The sequence below is a fragment of the Diadema antillarum genome, unplaced genomic scaffold, assembly GCF_040938485.1.
Source record: "Diadema antillarum isolate AM-2024a unplaced genomic scaffold, OU_Dant_1.0 scf00000067, whole genome shotgun sequence".
Lineage (NCBI taxonomy): Eukaryota > Metazoa > Echinodermata > Echinoidea > Diadematoida > Diadematidae > Diadema > Diadema antillarum.
The window spans coordinates 892,432-909,275 of NW_027270956.1; the positions used below are offsets into that span (position 1 = coordinate 892,432).

Below are 16,844 nucleotides of genomic sequence, written 5' to 3' on the forward strand. Positions count from 1 at the left end.
AATCATACCATATAAAGTGATGGAAGTTATGATCCATTTCAAACTCACCACAGGACCCCCCCCCCCCTCCAATTCCTTGCACCATTTCTGTCCCTATTAATAATGGTTTCAGTGAAATACATGTTAGAAGCCTTGCTTTCTAGCTTCCCCTCCATTTTCAACATTATTTAATAAATACCATGTATCTAGGTTCTTAACATTGTGTGAGTATTGCATTTTTATATGCAACCTGCATGCAGAACAGGAATGTATATTGATTTTTTTGCGTGATGTGTAGTGCACTTATATTCTTTGATGAAACAGAATAAAAGATAAGAAATTGTGTTAAACATCGTAGCTAAGGATTACCATTCATAATTCAAATAATTCAGTTAATAATCCAAATTTATGTGGTAAATAAGGACTTTTCATCACTAAAGAATAACTTTTTGTTAAGAACATCCTTCAGATATTATGATCAGCACTAGATCTTAATAAACGATGTAGCTGGATGTCAGAAAAAAAAACCCACCCAGCAAATTGGCTTTCTATTTCCGCATATATTTTTTCCATTCATATTGTACAGAATAAGAGTAATTGACGACCATTTTGAAGAATAAAAATGCATGTAGGGCCTATTTATTGTAAGTGGCACCCAATATATTTGCGTTGCACACGCAACACTTTATAACAGCTTAGGTACGGGACAGGAAATACAGTAAATTTGTTCTATATTTCTATGCATTTTTTTACCATTCATATCGTACATGAGCATAGGAATGGCAGCCATTTTGAATTGAAAATGAGCTTTAAATACCAAATAAATCTATATGAAACGAAAATTCTCTTGTAAATATAGATGGAGTAACTCTAGGAAAGGAAATGTACAAAGTTTGGCGGAATAATTGGTAATAGAATGCGCCTTATTCTGATTATCACGGCCAAATTAGCATATTTGGCGGCCATTTTGAATTTTTGCATTTTGCCGAAAATGCTCAAGGTTACGCGAGTGGCATCAATCGGATTTGGAATCAGCACCCTCGAATTGACCAGAAACCATCAAAAAACATTGTATATATCAAAAAACAAGGTTAGGTGCCTTCTAGCCTGGACTAGGGTCCCAACACTTCATGACAAGCTGATCTTCCCTTGAGCACAGATATAACTCTACGCACAAAATGGAGCATAATTTTAAGTAAAGGCTATTGGCCTTTGCCGTCATACAGTCTCAATACAAACTGCTAATGGAACTTTACACCGTAAGTCTGTTTTTACAGCGCTCTCGCATTGTACTTTCAAGAAACTGGCGCTCAAAGAGCGTGTGTCTGACATGGCAGAGTCCTGGTTTTTGAGGTATTTTGGTTCCTTTGTTCTAGTGACAGACTAACATTAATGATCACTGACAACAAACATGCCTTGTTCAAATTTAACCTTCACCTATTTGCCAACAGCTAGTTAAAACTGTAACTAGCTATCTACAGGTTGTTGTTGTTGGTTTTTTTTTCTCTGTGGGGAAGGGAAGGAAATATTTCACATATTCCAAAATCTGCTACAGACCTATGGTAGTATTCAACACCAAAAGGAAAGGAGATCATGATGTAAAGATTAAATCTAATAACAAATCGACTATATCATTTGATATCAGTCTGGGAAGTCTGCATTGGGACAGAAGCACTATCTAACATGAAAATTACACCTAAACCTACAAGTTATTTCAAAAGGTGAAAAAAAAATCTCTCCTTATTCCTACATATAATCCCTCAAGTGTAAAGTGTTCCCCCCCCCCCCCCACATAATGGGAGTGAGAAGTTTGAATAAAGATTAGTTTTGCAGCGTTATCTATCACACACCATGATATGTATCAGCTATTTCTTTAAAAAGTCTAAAAACCACCAGTCTCATTTTCTACAGATTGATTGCATGTGTCCCCATGAAAAAGTTTTCCTACCCACAGCTACAGTAGGTTTCGTTATGCCGGTCGATTGATGATAATATTCTCATACCATCATCGCTACTTTCTTCGAGTGAAGAAGGAAGACAGGTATGTGATTCCGGCGTTGAGGGCACCAGGGCTGCTTTCCGACGACGGGCTAACGTCGTCTTCTGTGGTCGGACTGCTCACATTGTCCAGTTCCGAACTGTCCAGCATTTCAAACTCCGCTAGGTCCAGATCGGACTGCGGGGAGGGCGTGAGGCCGCTGGGGATGGTGGTGGTGCTCGCGGTAGCTGCCCCACTCGATGTCATCTGAGCCGATTTCACTGGCAGTGTATGGTGCCTCTGCTTGGGCCTCGTCTGGACAGTATCTTCCCGACCGACCGAGTCGGTCCATGATGTCAGGGCCTCCGTCACAACCGACGCCACGGTCTGGGAGAGCAGCTGGGCGGCAGCAGGGGCCAAAGAACTGTCAATGTTGGGTGCCATCGCATCGGAACCACCCCTCTCCTGGCTGGTGCGAATGCGTCCACTCGACAAATCATCCAGGGGTGATTCCGGTGTGTCCAGTTCGTGGTCAGCCATATCCTCATCTGTCGAGATGCCGAGAAGATCCCTGGGTGGGTGCAGCCTGTTGGAATCTTGCTCCTGCACTCCAAGTTGAAGTAAGCTGCCAGCTGAGTGCGAGTCCAGCTCATCTCCACTCGGGTCCAAGGTGCGGTCCTGGAATGACGGCATTTGACTCAGACCAGCTAAGAGATTGGTAGACTCATTGTCTGTGTTCAGTTCTGAAACAATGGAATGAATGACAAATCAGAAAGATGGATCAAATGATGGATAGATATATACATACATACATACATACGTACAACATTTATACACTTGCACACACACATAAGCACACAAACACACAGACATGCAAATATGTGCATAACACATATAACATTTGTGAACAATTTATGTCCTTTACACTTTATGCTAATCATTCAAATGAATGTTTAAATGAACCTGATCCACTTAGGTGTATTCACAGAGCAGCCATCTCTGAAATTACACACTTTCGCTAAATAAATAAATAGATGACTGAACTTCACTCCCAAAAGATGATTACTGAAAGAACAAGTCCACCTTCATATACAATAGTGTACATGTGGATTTAGTGAATGCAGCAATATTAGTAGAACACATCAGTGAAAGTTTGAGGGAAATCGGACAATCTGTTCAAAAGTTATGAGTTTTTAAAGTATCTGTGCAGTCACTGTTGGATGAGAAGACTACTACAGTGTGTGTAGAGCAATATAAGGAAAATATAAAGGGAATTTTACAAAATTTTATTTTTTGAAAAAAGTACACATTTCCTTGACTTGTCACTGACGTATGTTAAAGGTAATTGCACTGACGTATGTTAAAGGTAATATTATTCCCCTGTCTTCTGACAGAGGCGAGCCAAGAGTTCTATTACAATGCAAGAAAAGTGAAAATATTGAATTTTCTTTATATTTTCTCTATGTCGTTCTACGCATGTGACATCACAAGCTGTAGTAGTCTCCTCATCCAGCAGTGACTGAGAAGAAACTTGAAAAATTCATAACTTTTGAATGGATTGTCCAATTTTCCTCAAATTCTCAATGATGTGTTCTACTAATATTGTTGCATTCGCTCAATCCATATGTCTATGAAGGTGGACTTGTCCTTTAAAACTTTAATATGATACTGAGATGATATTCCTTCATAGTTTTATTGGACTAAAAAAAACAACTGCTGGAGCTGGATCCCTGTATTAAGTCAGTGAGCGCGGTCATCCTTGCTACGAAGAATAAACTGTGGTGTGTATCACTGCACTTTTTGAGTCATTTTGGCAAACACAGTCGGTCTAGAGTGAGCTTACCATCGTCGGTGAACTCCATGGAGGCGCCACGCGGCAGGAGACCCCCGACGAACCCGTAGGTGGGCGTCCCCTGACAGCTGGAGGACGGGGTCCGGCCGGCCACCCTGGAGGCATGGAAGAGGGCAGCGTCCACAGCCGGCCCAGGGGAGGGGCAAAACTCGTTCAGCTCACTGTCTGTGCTACTGTCACCGTCAGCGTGGTTACGCGAGGAGCGGCGACGACCTGCGGGGACAAATATTGAGAGGGGGATTGTGGAAGAGGTCCAGAACTGTAGATGCTGAATATTTTTGGGAAGGGTTTCCACTTTGCGAATTTAACAACCTACTAGAATATCACCCTCCAGTTATGTGAGTACCAAGTATGAGAGCAATGTACGTGCACACAACATGGGCAGGCAGCACCTGCACACACACCTAAAATTTACCATGTTCTGCTGAAAAGTGGTTCCTGATTGCAAACTGACCACTAACAAAATTGTCTTACAACTGCAACTACAAAATACAAATATTGTGCCTGCAAAATGTTCAGCATCTATGGTACTTCATCAGAGGTAATGACCCTCACTGGCAAAGCATTATGGGAAGTTTGATCTGACTGATGCCAGAATCAAGGCTCACCTTAACCCTCATAGCACTACTACAGGGGAACCCTGTTAAAATGTGGAGCTAAAAAACCAACACATTTACCCTGTTATATCAGATTTCTCACTATGTCAGGATATAAAAACAAAGAAATATAAAGAGTTGGGACTACCACATCTCAGTCATGTTGCGAACCTGTTCAGTTTGGGTTCTGCTTGTTATTCAATGTCTATTTCAGCCATGACTGGGGACCTTCAGTTTGCCTAACAATAGTTAATTTATGCACAGACATAGCAATGCATCTGACTCATTGCATACCCGTCTGAATCATCTTTTCTTCTTTCATATTTTTGAATATTTATTTGTTATGGCCAACATACGTTACACTGTACAGTGTTTAAAACTTAACAGGTCTACAAGAGATTCCATTGTCCCTCAAATCATTAAACAAATTGTTGATGGCATAGACAGTATTACAGGGATCAGTAACCACCTTCATTCCACATCAAAGTCACAGAAAGTGTGGGCAGGATGAAGTGTGGCTATTTTTGGTGGAAAAAATGGAGGGAAAGTAGACATTTTAAAGCAACAATGATACGGAATGGCACTAGCTCACGTTTTTGTCGCCTCTCCCTCCGCTCCAGACTGTCCATACTCTGCTCAAACTGTTTGAGGAAAGGCTTCATCTTGGTATAGAGCTGGCCAGTAACATCATGGAATAAGAACGCTGGCCACAGTAGCAGGCAAACCACTGGGAATAAAAAAATGATATATCATACAAATATGTTACAACCTACAACACAATTATATGCTTGGCAAACAAGTGTAAATTCCTTTGGCAGTACTACAATTGATTCTTTTGTAACTCCAAAGCAAACCACCAGGAAAAAATACATACACTGTAAATGTATGATGTATATTTCTTTGGTGGTAATTCGACTCAGTCATCCTATTAGAACATGTTTTGATATCTATGGCAAACCACAAAAGACAGGAATATACAAATATATGGTACATATTTTTCTGGTAGCAATAAGATCAAGTGTGGTTGAAGACATGCGCATTGCTACATGAGATATCACATCTCAAGTTGTGTGGACTGTTCCTTGAATGTTCCAATGTTGTCACAAACATCTCTGTAATGTCTCAACATCTCTATGACACAAATTTGTTCTTGTCTACACCCTCTCTGAATGATGCGTTGGTCCTGTAAGCACATCATCTCAGCAAGGTACAATGTACGTGAATTAATTTGTTTTTACGAGCCAGCCTTGCATCCCAAGCTTTTACGGCAATCATACCTCACAGAAAACCTTCAGCAGATTTATGATGTTCCCTAGAGCCATGAAAGCTTTCCTGGGACCCTGTTTATGATGTTCCCTAGAGCCATGAAAGCTTTCCTGGGACCCTGTTTATGATGTTCCCTAGAGCCATGAAAGCTTTCCTGGGACCCTGTTTACACCAAAGCTCAGAATGAGGCCGAGTCATGGATCAGCCGCTCTCAAAGCTCGGTGTGAACGGTAATGAAACAGTGAGCCGCGGTCACATTTTGGACCACTTCTGGGTTCCATTTCATAAAGAATTGATATGATAGCAACACTTATTGGAATGGAAATTGTCATGTTAATGACAAGAATCCAGCTTCCTCATTGGCTGTTGCATTGGGAAATTGCCATTCCAGCAGGAGTTGCTATCCTAACATCTTTCCAGGAGGTGCTAGTAGTCTCAGTGGCAGCACTATGAGGTTACAGGGGCATGGCCATGGCTTGACCCTTTAATTCATGTTCATTTTGTACTAGGCCTTTTACCGTAATGTACTTGATCGTGAGCGCATGAATCTGAGCGCTGTTCAGAAAACATCCCAGTTCTCATCTCGGGAATTGTAAGTAGGTACAGGTAATTACCAAATTATAAGGGAAAGTGACAAGCATCTACCGCACTCACTTCTGGGGGCATTTCAGGAAGCGTTTTGTCTGTCAAATTTGTCGGACAATTTTGCTCTCAGCTAATCAGATGCAAGGATATCAGAAGCTTATAACAGTTTGTCAAAAAATAAATCAAACAAAATGCTTCATGGAATGCCCCCTTTATTGAATTTCAGACAGGGGTATTTTTTAAGCTTTCCTTGTTACCTGTCACTTTAGATTTTACTATCATTTTCCTTGCAGTAAACATCCCTTTCACTCAAAAATGTTAGTATCAAATCAGCTGTATGCTTGGTCCATTTTCAATGTTAGTATGGGCTAAAATTTCTAACATTCCTACAAAGTTCAGCAGATCTACATTTACAACTAAATTTGTTCACATCGCGCATCAAGACAACTAGATTGAGAGAGTCACGTTCGGCCGCAGCCCGATTTCACAGTGTATCATGCACAGAAATGCTAGGCTGAGCCCAGCAATTGAATTTGGTCTCAGCTGTGGCTTGGCCCTGGCCTTTGGAAGAAACAGGGTTCAAGTTCTACGATCGTGTAACTCCTTGGGCTGCCAAGTTGGGCATACTGTCAGACGACACACTAGGATACAAGGAGATGAAAGAAAGAACATAGAATATGCACAAGTAAACAACCATTGATTCTTTCTCGCGCTGATTCTGCAACCTTTGGCATGATCTCTAGGCAGAAGCAATACTGGCCAATGATGGCGCAGAAAGCGCATTTTCCATTCTCTAATCCAGTCTAAGCATCCAAAACAACAAAACAAATCTTTCGTCCCAAGCAACCGGGAATTGAGGCTAATTGGAAGTCTTGCTGGCTGTGTATACTTACTCACAAAGTACGCTAGTATGACCCCAGGTATGTAGAAACTGATAAAGGCTACTGTCAGGCACACACAACAGGTATAGGTGCAAAACTGTGGGGGGAAAAAAGAGAATACGATACAAGTGCATCTTTTAACATCAGAAATATGACAGATAACAGTCAATGTACAATTTAAAGTGAAAGTCAACTCTGTCTTGAGTGGACTTAAAACAAAGATTCAATTCAAGAGTACCTTCAAAGAGACCAAATAGATAAAACTTTTATTTTTTTTTTAATTGGACATTTGCTGGTGTCATGGCTTAACAGCTGGGCACTCAGAAACAGCAGTGACACCATAGCTGACTCTAGCCTGAATGTAAAAGATCACATTATTTCTTTGCACATCTTGTACTACTTTTATTATCCTTAGTCTTTACAGGCTCATAATCAAAACAGGATGTTTAATATTTCTAATAAAAAACCATACCTTTGCTGGATCCCGTTTGCGGAGCTCCCAGAATGCATTGTGCCAGTCCTCCACCAGCTGCCAGGCACGAGAAATGTACTCACACAGCTCTGGAACGCTCAGCAGGCGTTCATACAGAGATGTCCACCTATTGGTTAGAAAAATGAATAGCAGATTAATAGTATAATATTGTGTATATGCTTGTGAGTAAACATAATATTATATTATAACATGAATCACATAATCTTAATATTATAAACCACATAAGTCCTTCCTGGATGGTATGGTGAATCATTCAAGTTGTCTATTTAATCAAATAAAATGTACCAAATACTGTATACGCCAAATATTTTGCGAGGTTTTTATTTTCGTGAATTTTGCAAGTCAGCTGCTTTTCGCGAAATTAAAAACACACGAAAATATTGACTCTAATGCTGATATGAATGCGACGTACACGTACATATGTATATCACGATACATTTCTCCGTTCAGTACAGGACTCCACGATCGCGAATTTAATCACTCGCGAAATTGTTGGGAAGTCCCGATTCGCAAAAATTTAGACTCGCGAAATATATGGCGTATACAAAAGCAGAATAACTATCAACACTTTGAATACTTCTGACTTTTACAAGATGCTAGTTTATAGAAAATGCTCCCTACTGCATGTATTAAGGAATACCTATAGGAATCACTTCGAGCATTAATGGAGCCGCATTTGAAGGAATTGTGTGAAAAATGGTAGCTCTGTTGGAGTGCTCCCTGGGAAGATAAAGTGAGTGTACTCATGTACATATACAATGTGTGTGATTCCTGTTACGTTATGCATGAGAGGTTGATATCAGTGGAGGATCCAAGAATTCCATAAAGGGTAAAGGGGGGGGGGGAGCAAAAAATATTTCTGGTGCCACTTGCGAGTTTAATCAGCTGATGGGGGGGGGAAGGCTCCCATGCCATTATTTTTCATTTCTCATGCCACTTCTAGGTTTCATCCGCTGACAAGCAAAAAAAAAAGAAGAAAAAAAAAAAGAGGGCTTACAACAGTGCATCTTTCTGCCCCCCCCCCCCCCCCCCCAACAATTGCTCCAGTCATATTTTCTCCAAGGACTTAGGGTTAGAGTTCTGGAGTTGTGATAGGGCCTTAGGTTATTGTTCATATTGTAGAATCATGTGCTTCTGATACAGAATTTTTGCCAGCCTCAATAATTGCTAGATTTGTAGCCGATTCTTAAATTCACCACATATTTTAGAGGATCAATGTTTGCTTATTGTTGTTTTGTTGTTGTTTTTTCGGGGGGGGGGGGGGGGGGGGGGTTCTTTTGCAAATTGGCAAGTTATTTTAACATACCTTTTAGATTTTGTGCAGATTGACTATATTAAACCAGTTCCATCTTATCTTTTTCTAATGATGAAGTCATATCGAGTCAAATTTGGAGGAGTGCCGTTTTGATGATGACAAGATTACCATGGTATATGATTTATACAACAAAACTCTCTAAAAAGGACGCAAATATTACTGTATATGGCATATATTTCGCGAGTCTTAATTTTCGCGAATTGGGAATTCCCGACGATTTCGCGAGTGGTTGAATTCGCGATTGTGGAGTCCTGTACTGAACGGAGAAGTGTACATGCGTACGTTACATTCATAGCATGATCAGAGTCAATATTTTCATGTGTCTTTGAATTTTGCGGAAAGCACCTGACTCGCGAAAATGCGTGAAAATAAAAACCTTGCGAAATATTAGGCATAAACAGTATATAAGAAGAAATTTAAAATCATACTTACTCCTCTTCCCTTGGATCCCTCGGTTTAACTGAGAAAGATAGAAATCAAAATTCTATTCATTTGATATGTTTTGACATACAATTCCAACAATGCTTTGCCAAGTTTAAAAGACGCAAACATGTTATCTGCACACTACTCCTACATACAAACACACACCTACACACATATAGGCCCGAATTCACGAAGATGGTACAAATGAAACCATGGTTTAAACCATGGACAAAAACCATGGAACACCAAGTGTCGCACGGAATATTTTGTTACGAAATTGGTCATTTCATCGACAAAATGACCGTTTCATTAACGAAATTATCATTTCGTGGACGAAATGTTCATTTCGTTACAAAATGTTGTCATTTTGTTACAAAATAATAATTTCATCAACGAAATGACTGATTTTGTAACTAAATATTCCATGCAACACTTGGCGCTCCACGGTTTTTGTCCATGGTTTAAACCATGGTTAAACCATGGTTTCATTTGTACCACCTTCGTGAATTCTGGCCATAGGGTCGTATGTTATGGACCTGCAATAAATTGTTTGCAACTTTGTTCAGTATGATATCAACCTCACAATTCCTGATTTGTATTTAATTATCATGCTGATCACACCCAGTTTATTGAATAAAGCAACAAATGTCAACCTTCACTTGTGTATTGCTGATACAAAAATGTAGATTCATTCACTCATATTCACTTGTAATACCTGCTGTACATGTACGATAAACAAGTAGACTGAGTAGCTGCATATTTGAGTGTAAAGATATATTACTTGTACATGTACATCACTTTGTATGCATACTACAGCCCTGAGTCTGATCAATGAGAAATTCATTCATTCTGACCCAATTAAGGCAAAAGCAACTCCTCATTGTACAAAGTGTATTCAGTGAAAGGAATAATCATATCATGGGGGGTTTTTTTCAGTACATATTGTATGATTACCACACTGCATATCTTTATACTTGACATGGATTGCATCTCTGACTTCAAATACTTGTTCTTGAGATCTACATTCAGTCCCCTAAAATAAGAAAATGAATAAAAAATTAAAATGGGTACAGTATACTGTATTGATGAACATATTCATAAATAGGCCGTTCCACTTTCTCAACAAATCAGAGCAAATTTTCACATTGTAATGATTAAAAGGGGATGAATATGATTATGTAAATTATTCATTATACATTAATCGACTGACACAAATCTGTTTTTTTTCTTGTTTTTTTTTTTTTTTTTTTTTTTTTGGGGGGGGGGGAGGTCTATGATTCTAAACTGAACTAGTTACTCCTTACAATGTACATTTATTGAAGAGGAAAAAAGATGTTGCTACCTCTGAGTCAGTTTCTTTGTGACTCTGTGGAACATATATGATATGATGTTTACTATTATAGGAATACAAACAGTTTTAAAAACCATATCTGAATCAACACAGTGGTAAATTTGCATTGAGTAGAATATCTCTGACGCATGCTTACATCATACATGTGCATGCGTGCACCACAAGGTTGCATCTCACTGCACTATTTAGATAACAAGCACAGAAATGCATGTACTACCTGGGAGAACATGACAGATCTGTGAACGTTATATTGGAGCAAGTCATAAGGCTGAGTAAGCCACAGACGTGATGGTATTATCACAGTTGTTCCACGGCAACGCTTACGGCAAATAACCTCCATGTGTGAAAGCCATGAGCATAATGTCCCATCCTTCAGAAAGAAGGCATAAATTTACACTTTTCAGGAATTGATAAAATTGAATTCTCATACTGAATATTTTACTGTTCTGTCAGCAGCAAGGTTGCCCTCAGAAACAGTTTAAAGGTTCTGTACAGTACTGGTTGAGGTAGGGATTCATGTTTTGAACATTCCTAAGTGAGATAATGAGAAACCTCTTATGGGATATGAAAGAGCATGTGATTTTAAGAGGGATTCGACGTTTATTTGATGAAAATTGGTTTTCAGATGGCTGAGATATCAAAAAAAGTGATAATAATAAAAGGTGACAGGCCACATCTTTTATTAGGATATCTCTTTGTTTAACCTTGTTGTTGGATATCTCAGCCATTTCAAAACCGATTTTCATCAAATAAACTTGTGATACCCCTTAGAATTGCATGCTCTTTGACATCTCATAGAGTGCTTTCTGAATATCTCGCCAAACGTTAAAAGCTAAATCCTCACCTCAACCAAAACTGTACACACCCTTTAATGCATGCTTTTTCTGATACCCTATAGACATTGCTATCGTATCCATTTACAAGACACATTTGGGACGCACTGCGCATTGTATGTAATAGCATGTCCATACAAGAGCATTAATTTTGTTTATACAGAACAACTGTATCAGACAGAACTGTCACTGGCACTCAATGCATAGTGTAGACAAGAACTTTTGGGTGCATGAACTCGAATCTTGGCTCTTCCAAACTTTGCAAAATTAAAATGTAGGCCTATATTATGCAAACATTCCTGGTTTAGTCCATAAAGTTGTTTGGGTGGAAAGAGAGAAAGAGAGTGCAACATGTGTGTGTGTGTGTGTGTGTGTGTGTGTGTGTGTGTGTATGAAAAGGTTAGGGTTGACATGACTCAGATGTAATTACATAAGGGCCTTGGCTCTTCTGCAGCCCCCTAAATATAACAGCAGGCCTCCCCAGCTCGTATTAAATGGAACTTGCCCATATCATAAGGGCTGGGGGATCAACTAATGCACACAGCTTCGGAAAAAGTTTTACTCATTAGGAAAAATTCATGAAGAACTCCTTCCTCAATCAGCAGAGGTAGGTTGGCACTCCCTTCAAAATTGTACTTTAAAATTTAAAAAAAAAAAGTATGAAAATGTCCCAGTGCATGCAAAACGCAGCATTTAGAGAGGAATGCCTGTCAGGCTCAAGAAAACATCGAGGGGTATCTACATCAAAACTTCACTGTTTATTATTGTGATTCAATGTAATGCAGAAATAGTAGAAGAAAACATCAGCGAAGTTTGAAGAAAATTGGACAATCTATTCATGTTAATTGTTATGAAATGAATTTTCAAAGTTTTTACTAAATGATTGTGTCAATCACTGCTGGAAAAGAAGGCTATCTCAACCATTTGTGGTGTCACTGTAGTGGACGGGTGTCAAAAAATTGTAAAGAGAATTTCACAAAATTTCATTTTATTGAAAAGTACTTAATTCACCTGCTCATTACTGATATTATGCTTACAGTATAATATTATCCCCCCTGCTGTGTGAAGGAGGTAAAGTCAATATTTAAGTGCTCTATTCAATATTCCCAAAAAATGAAAATGTGTGGAATTCTCATGATCTATTCTATCACAAATTTGCAATGTAAGCAGCACAGGAACAATTGTTGTGGGTACCTCAGGATGCTATGCAAATTCTAGGTACCCTGTGTGGTCTGCTACTGTAGTGCGGCATGATAAAGCACATACACATGATTTGGTGACAAGAAAACAACTACATGTACATGAGTCAGCCGTGATATGACTCGTCACTTAAAGATAATACGTCATGCTTCTTCGTTATCAGTGAGGAAAGGATCAATGTTGACAGTGGCTATTAAAATCAGTGGAGGTTGCTGTTGCTCACTATTCAACAATGGTAATTATTCTTCTTTTTTTATCAAAGCAGCACACAAAAAAGTAATTCTCATTCAAATGATGATATTGATCTGATAACAACATCTTCTATCAACACTACAATGTAGCTATTACTACTCTAAGGATAATAATGATATTCTTACCATCATCATCATCATCACTATCATTTAAAAAGGGAGAAAGAAGGCAAACATAAAAAGACTTTTACTGTATAACCATCGGAAAAAGCTTGCAAAGTTTAAACATGACTTAACCTGTACTTTGATAATCAATATAACACCTGAAACTGAAGGTTTTTAACCCAAGCCCGTAACACAACTATAGGTTATAACACTGAACCCAAATTTACTGGAGGTTTGAAACCTTCAGCAGACTTTCAAAATACAACAGCCAAGAGATGCTTCACTGTGCACTCACCTCGCATGTTCGGCCAAACGCGATAGCGGAAGGTCTCGGCACAGACAAGCAGAAAACTGATGGAGGCTGCGATGAAGACTAGCCGCTGGTTTGTGGTTGCGGCCAACCTGGGAGGAGGCAGGCAACAAGGCAAACAGGAAAAGAAATAGGAATTTAATCACCACTATGATGACTTTCCCCATTTTGGTTGTTTGCACGGAAGATACAGATACAGCAGATTTGATTTAAATGCCTACCACTGGGAAACTAGCCGGTAATTCTGTATTCATGTTTCTGTCATAGTTTTTCCAGCCTTCAAATTTTGGGCCAGAATTCCATCCCCAGGGAATCAATCATACAGACAGGTTCATTAACAGCAAACAGTGCACTCGACAGCATGTTATGTGCTTTCATACTAACCTCATAATGCTTAGACTACGACAGAAGCAGCTCTCACTTTTTCTTTTTCTGTTACACTCAGTTGTACATGTAGAGATGAAAGACAATCTTTTAAATACCGCATGGCAGATTCGCCCTGAGCAACTATTTTTATCATCTCAATACCCTGTCTTATAAATATATACAACTTTGAAAGCAGAATGTTTTGTACAAAGCACCTGGCCATTATTAAGTTGCAAATTAGGGCCGATGCTGCCATGATAATTATGAACTTTGAAGCAGGCAAAATATAACAAACAAAACTTTGCTACACTTGCACAGCATTCAGTAATCTATCCAAACTTGACCTACACAGACCTATACCAAGTCTCCCATCTCCAGCGCAAGACTCGTGCCTCAGTGCATCATCTCAAGCTCATACTCTCAGCATCCATTTTTGCATGCCTTCGGGCGTGGCAAGGAAAAAAAGGACCACAAAATTGGCAAAATGCATATAGTAGATCGCGCTTTCAAGAGAAGGGGAAATTGCCAATCTCCAGCCAGTATTCAGACATCAAGTATAAAACGTCTTGTTTGCATTTTGTTCTCAGACAACCAGTTTATTAATAAAATTGTGAGATTTGGTGCATACCTGTAATGCAATTTCATTTTAAAACTGACTCACAGGTATGCACCAAATGTCATTATTTCATATCCCAAATTTAAAAAAAAAACCAAAAACTCCCTACTATGGAGGGGGGGGGGGGGGAAGGGCCTCCTCCCACATTAATCCTTCCTGCTTTTTTGCATGTACATACACAAATACAATTGTACATATTTGTCAAATCAATGAAGTGCCAAAAAAAATGTCATTCACGGCACAAACAAAATAACTCTATTATGTTTCTTCTTTTAATTATCAGCATCATTCTCTACTGAATATCTGATTTATTACGGCACAGCTGACACAAGATTCATACTTGTGTGCCAAATATGGATGGAAAGAGAAATAAAAGAAGTCTTCATCTAGATGCCACACCTATGTTCTCATAAAAAGCTCTACAGGCTCTCAAGCAATAGTGTCGACGTAAACATTCACCATCAGACGTGAACACACTTTAAACGCCACTCAAGTAGTGACATAACCAAATTTGGTGTGAACGCACACACTACCTACAGCGATATCACTCAAACTGAAAGTCTTATTTTTAGGCAAAACAGGAAGGAACATTTGGAGCAAACATGACCCACAATCCCTCCCACACCTTAGCCAGGGCCTCCAGGGCAGCACATGGCACCTGAACTTACAGACTATTGGCAGCACTCCAACGGGGCTGGAAGGTTGACCTTAAGGGTAACCTTATAGATCTGTCTTTTTTTTTTTTAATATGTCTGTACCCTATATCGGAATAATAGTTATAACATATGTGCATGGTTGCTTGACTGATGGCCTTTAATACGACATCACGTATCATGGCGCTTTCTACTCCTCAATGCTACAATCCACATTCGTCCCTGCTGTCGTCAGTCAAGTATAATATCTCTATCCCACTAACTTGACTAAACCCCGCTCTTAGAATTGCTATATATTACGGGAAATTTACAATGTTACTTTTGTAATATTGCATAGAAAAGTTTAGGAGTACAGGCTCTGAACTTGAATTCATAAGCAAAAATTAAACATCTAAAATGTTTTACATAATACACCAATACACCTCTTGCCAACTTTAGGACAAAGAGTCATCATTTTTGTGTTCAGTACATGTGCCAAGGAGTGTAGTTCATGAAACAATGAGATTGCCATGGCTGGCTTTGGCAAATCTTTCCAGACTGAATTGCGGGTGTTTTGGAAGAAAATGGCTGCATCATGAATAATGCAATACTTTGACATGTGACTTGTCAAACTGTTTACCACACCACCCACTCATTTGAAAGTTGATGGCTCGCCAACATGAACACACATGTATGGATATTTTTTTTTTTAAAAAGCATGTTGCACAAAAATACAGGGTTTCTCAGCAATAGAATTTCATGAACTTTCCCTGAACTCACCCATTTGATACATTTTCAAAATATTTGTTAATATGTAGGCTATACCCACGACTAGGTATAGATCAAGGTTGCTGATACTGTTGTCAAATTACAAACACCATGGCATACACTAAGAAAAACTAACAACTGACAAAGTTTTATGTATCAATGCATTTCCCAAATAGCTGGCACAACTAATACGATATGGTGGTCAGGTCACCTACCAGCAAACCGCACAAGCATGACGAAGGTCATCTTTAATTTCAAAAAATGAAACAAAGTAACCAAACCATCCAACAAATGCTGGTAGTCCCTAAAACATTCAAAAATATATCTAGTCTGACAAACACTGTTCATGACAGTTCAATGGCCATAAATACCCAATTTGTTTACTAAAAAGAATGAAGCGCAAAAACCAATATTCTGAGGGCATTACAAGAGCTATACCTCGATCTGCACCTGCTCAAAACGGCACTAAGGCACATGGCTGATGCCTTTTAAAATGGGCACACACCCATCAATTTCACTTGCCAAACAAGAGCGCATAATTAATTCTTCCTATGGCATATAATACATTATATATGCAAACATTTTGTCACTAGGAGTGAGGTCTGTAGCTGGCCTATGCTGCGAGCACATGAATGAGGTGATCTTACACATCCATGCACAACACAAGGAGGTCAAGCGGGGCCACACTTTTAGTGTTCACTTCTGCACGTACTTCCGATGATGCGACGTTATTGTGCGGTAGGCACAGATAGAGAGTATTAGATGCGGTAATCACATCTAATTTTTCCCCTTTTTACCACGACTAAAACACTGTCACTTCACAACAGCAATGTATTTTCAGAGCTTATACATTTGTAACAATGTTTCTTTTCCCCAACACATCATAGCCGTTGCCGAGAAAATCTAAGAAACTATGGTAGTTTGGGGAAATACAACAGTGCTCTGGTTTTTGTTGTCGTTGTTGTTGTTGTTTTTGTTGTTGTTGTTGTTGTTGTTGTCGCTGTTGTTCTTTTGCTCATGACCAAATAGATCTCACACTGTATA

General features: G+C 39.1%; 1 protein-coding gene across 1 annotated transcript in view; it reads right to left on the reverse strand.

Annotated features, from left to right (window-relative positions):
• Positions 1-1,099: 1,099 nt before the first annotated feature.
• The window catches only part of LOC139716577 (reticulophagy regulator 3-like), a 31,555-nt gene continuing 15,810 nt past the window's right edge, over positions 1,100-16,844 (reverse strand). Inside the window, exons 2-8 of the mRNA XM_071628106.1 lie at positions 13,404-13,510; positions 9,378-9,405; positions 7,610-7,736; positions 7,150-7,234; positions 4,998-5,132; positions 3,801-4,022; positions 1,100-2,700 (exon numbers count right to left, since the gene is read on the reverse strand). Coding sequence (XP_071484207.1) covers positions 1,991-2,700; positions 3,801-4,022; positions 4,998-5,132; positions 7,150-7,234; positions 7,610-7,736; positions 9,378-9,405; positions 13,404-13,510 — 1,414 coding nt within the window. The 3' untranslated portion in view covers positions 1,100-1,990. The remainder of the gene's footprint in view (positions 2,701-3,800; positions 4,023-4,997; positions 5,133-7,149; positions 7,235-7,609; positions 7,737-9,377; positions 9,406-13,403; positions 13,511-16,844) is intronic.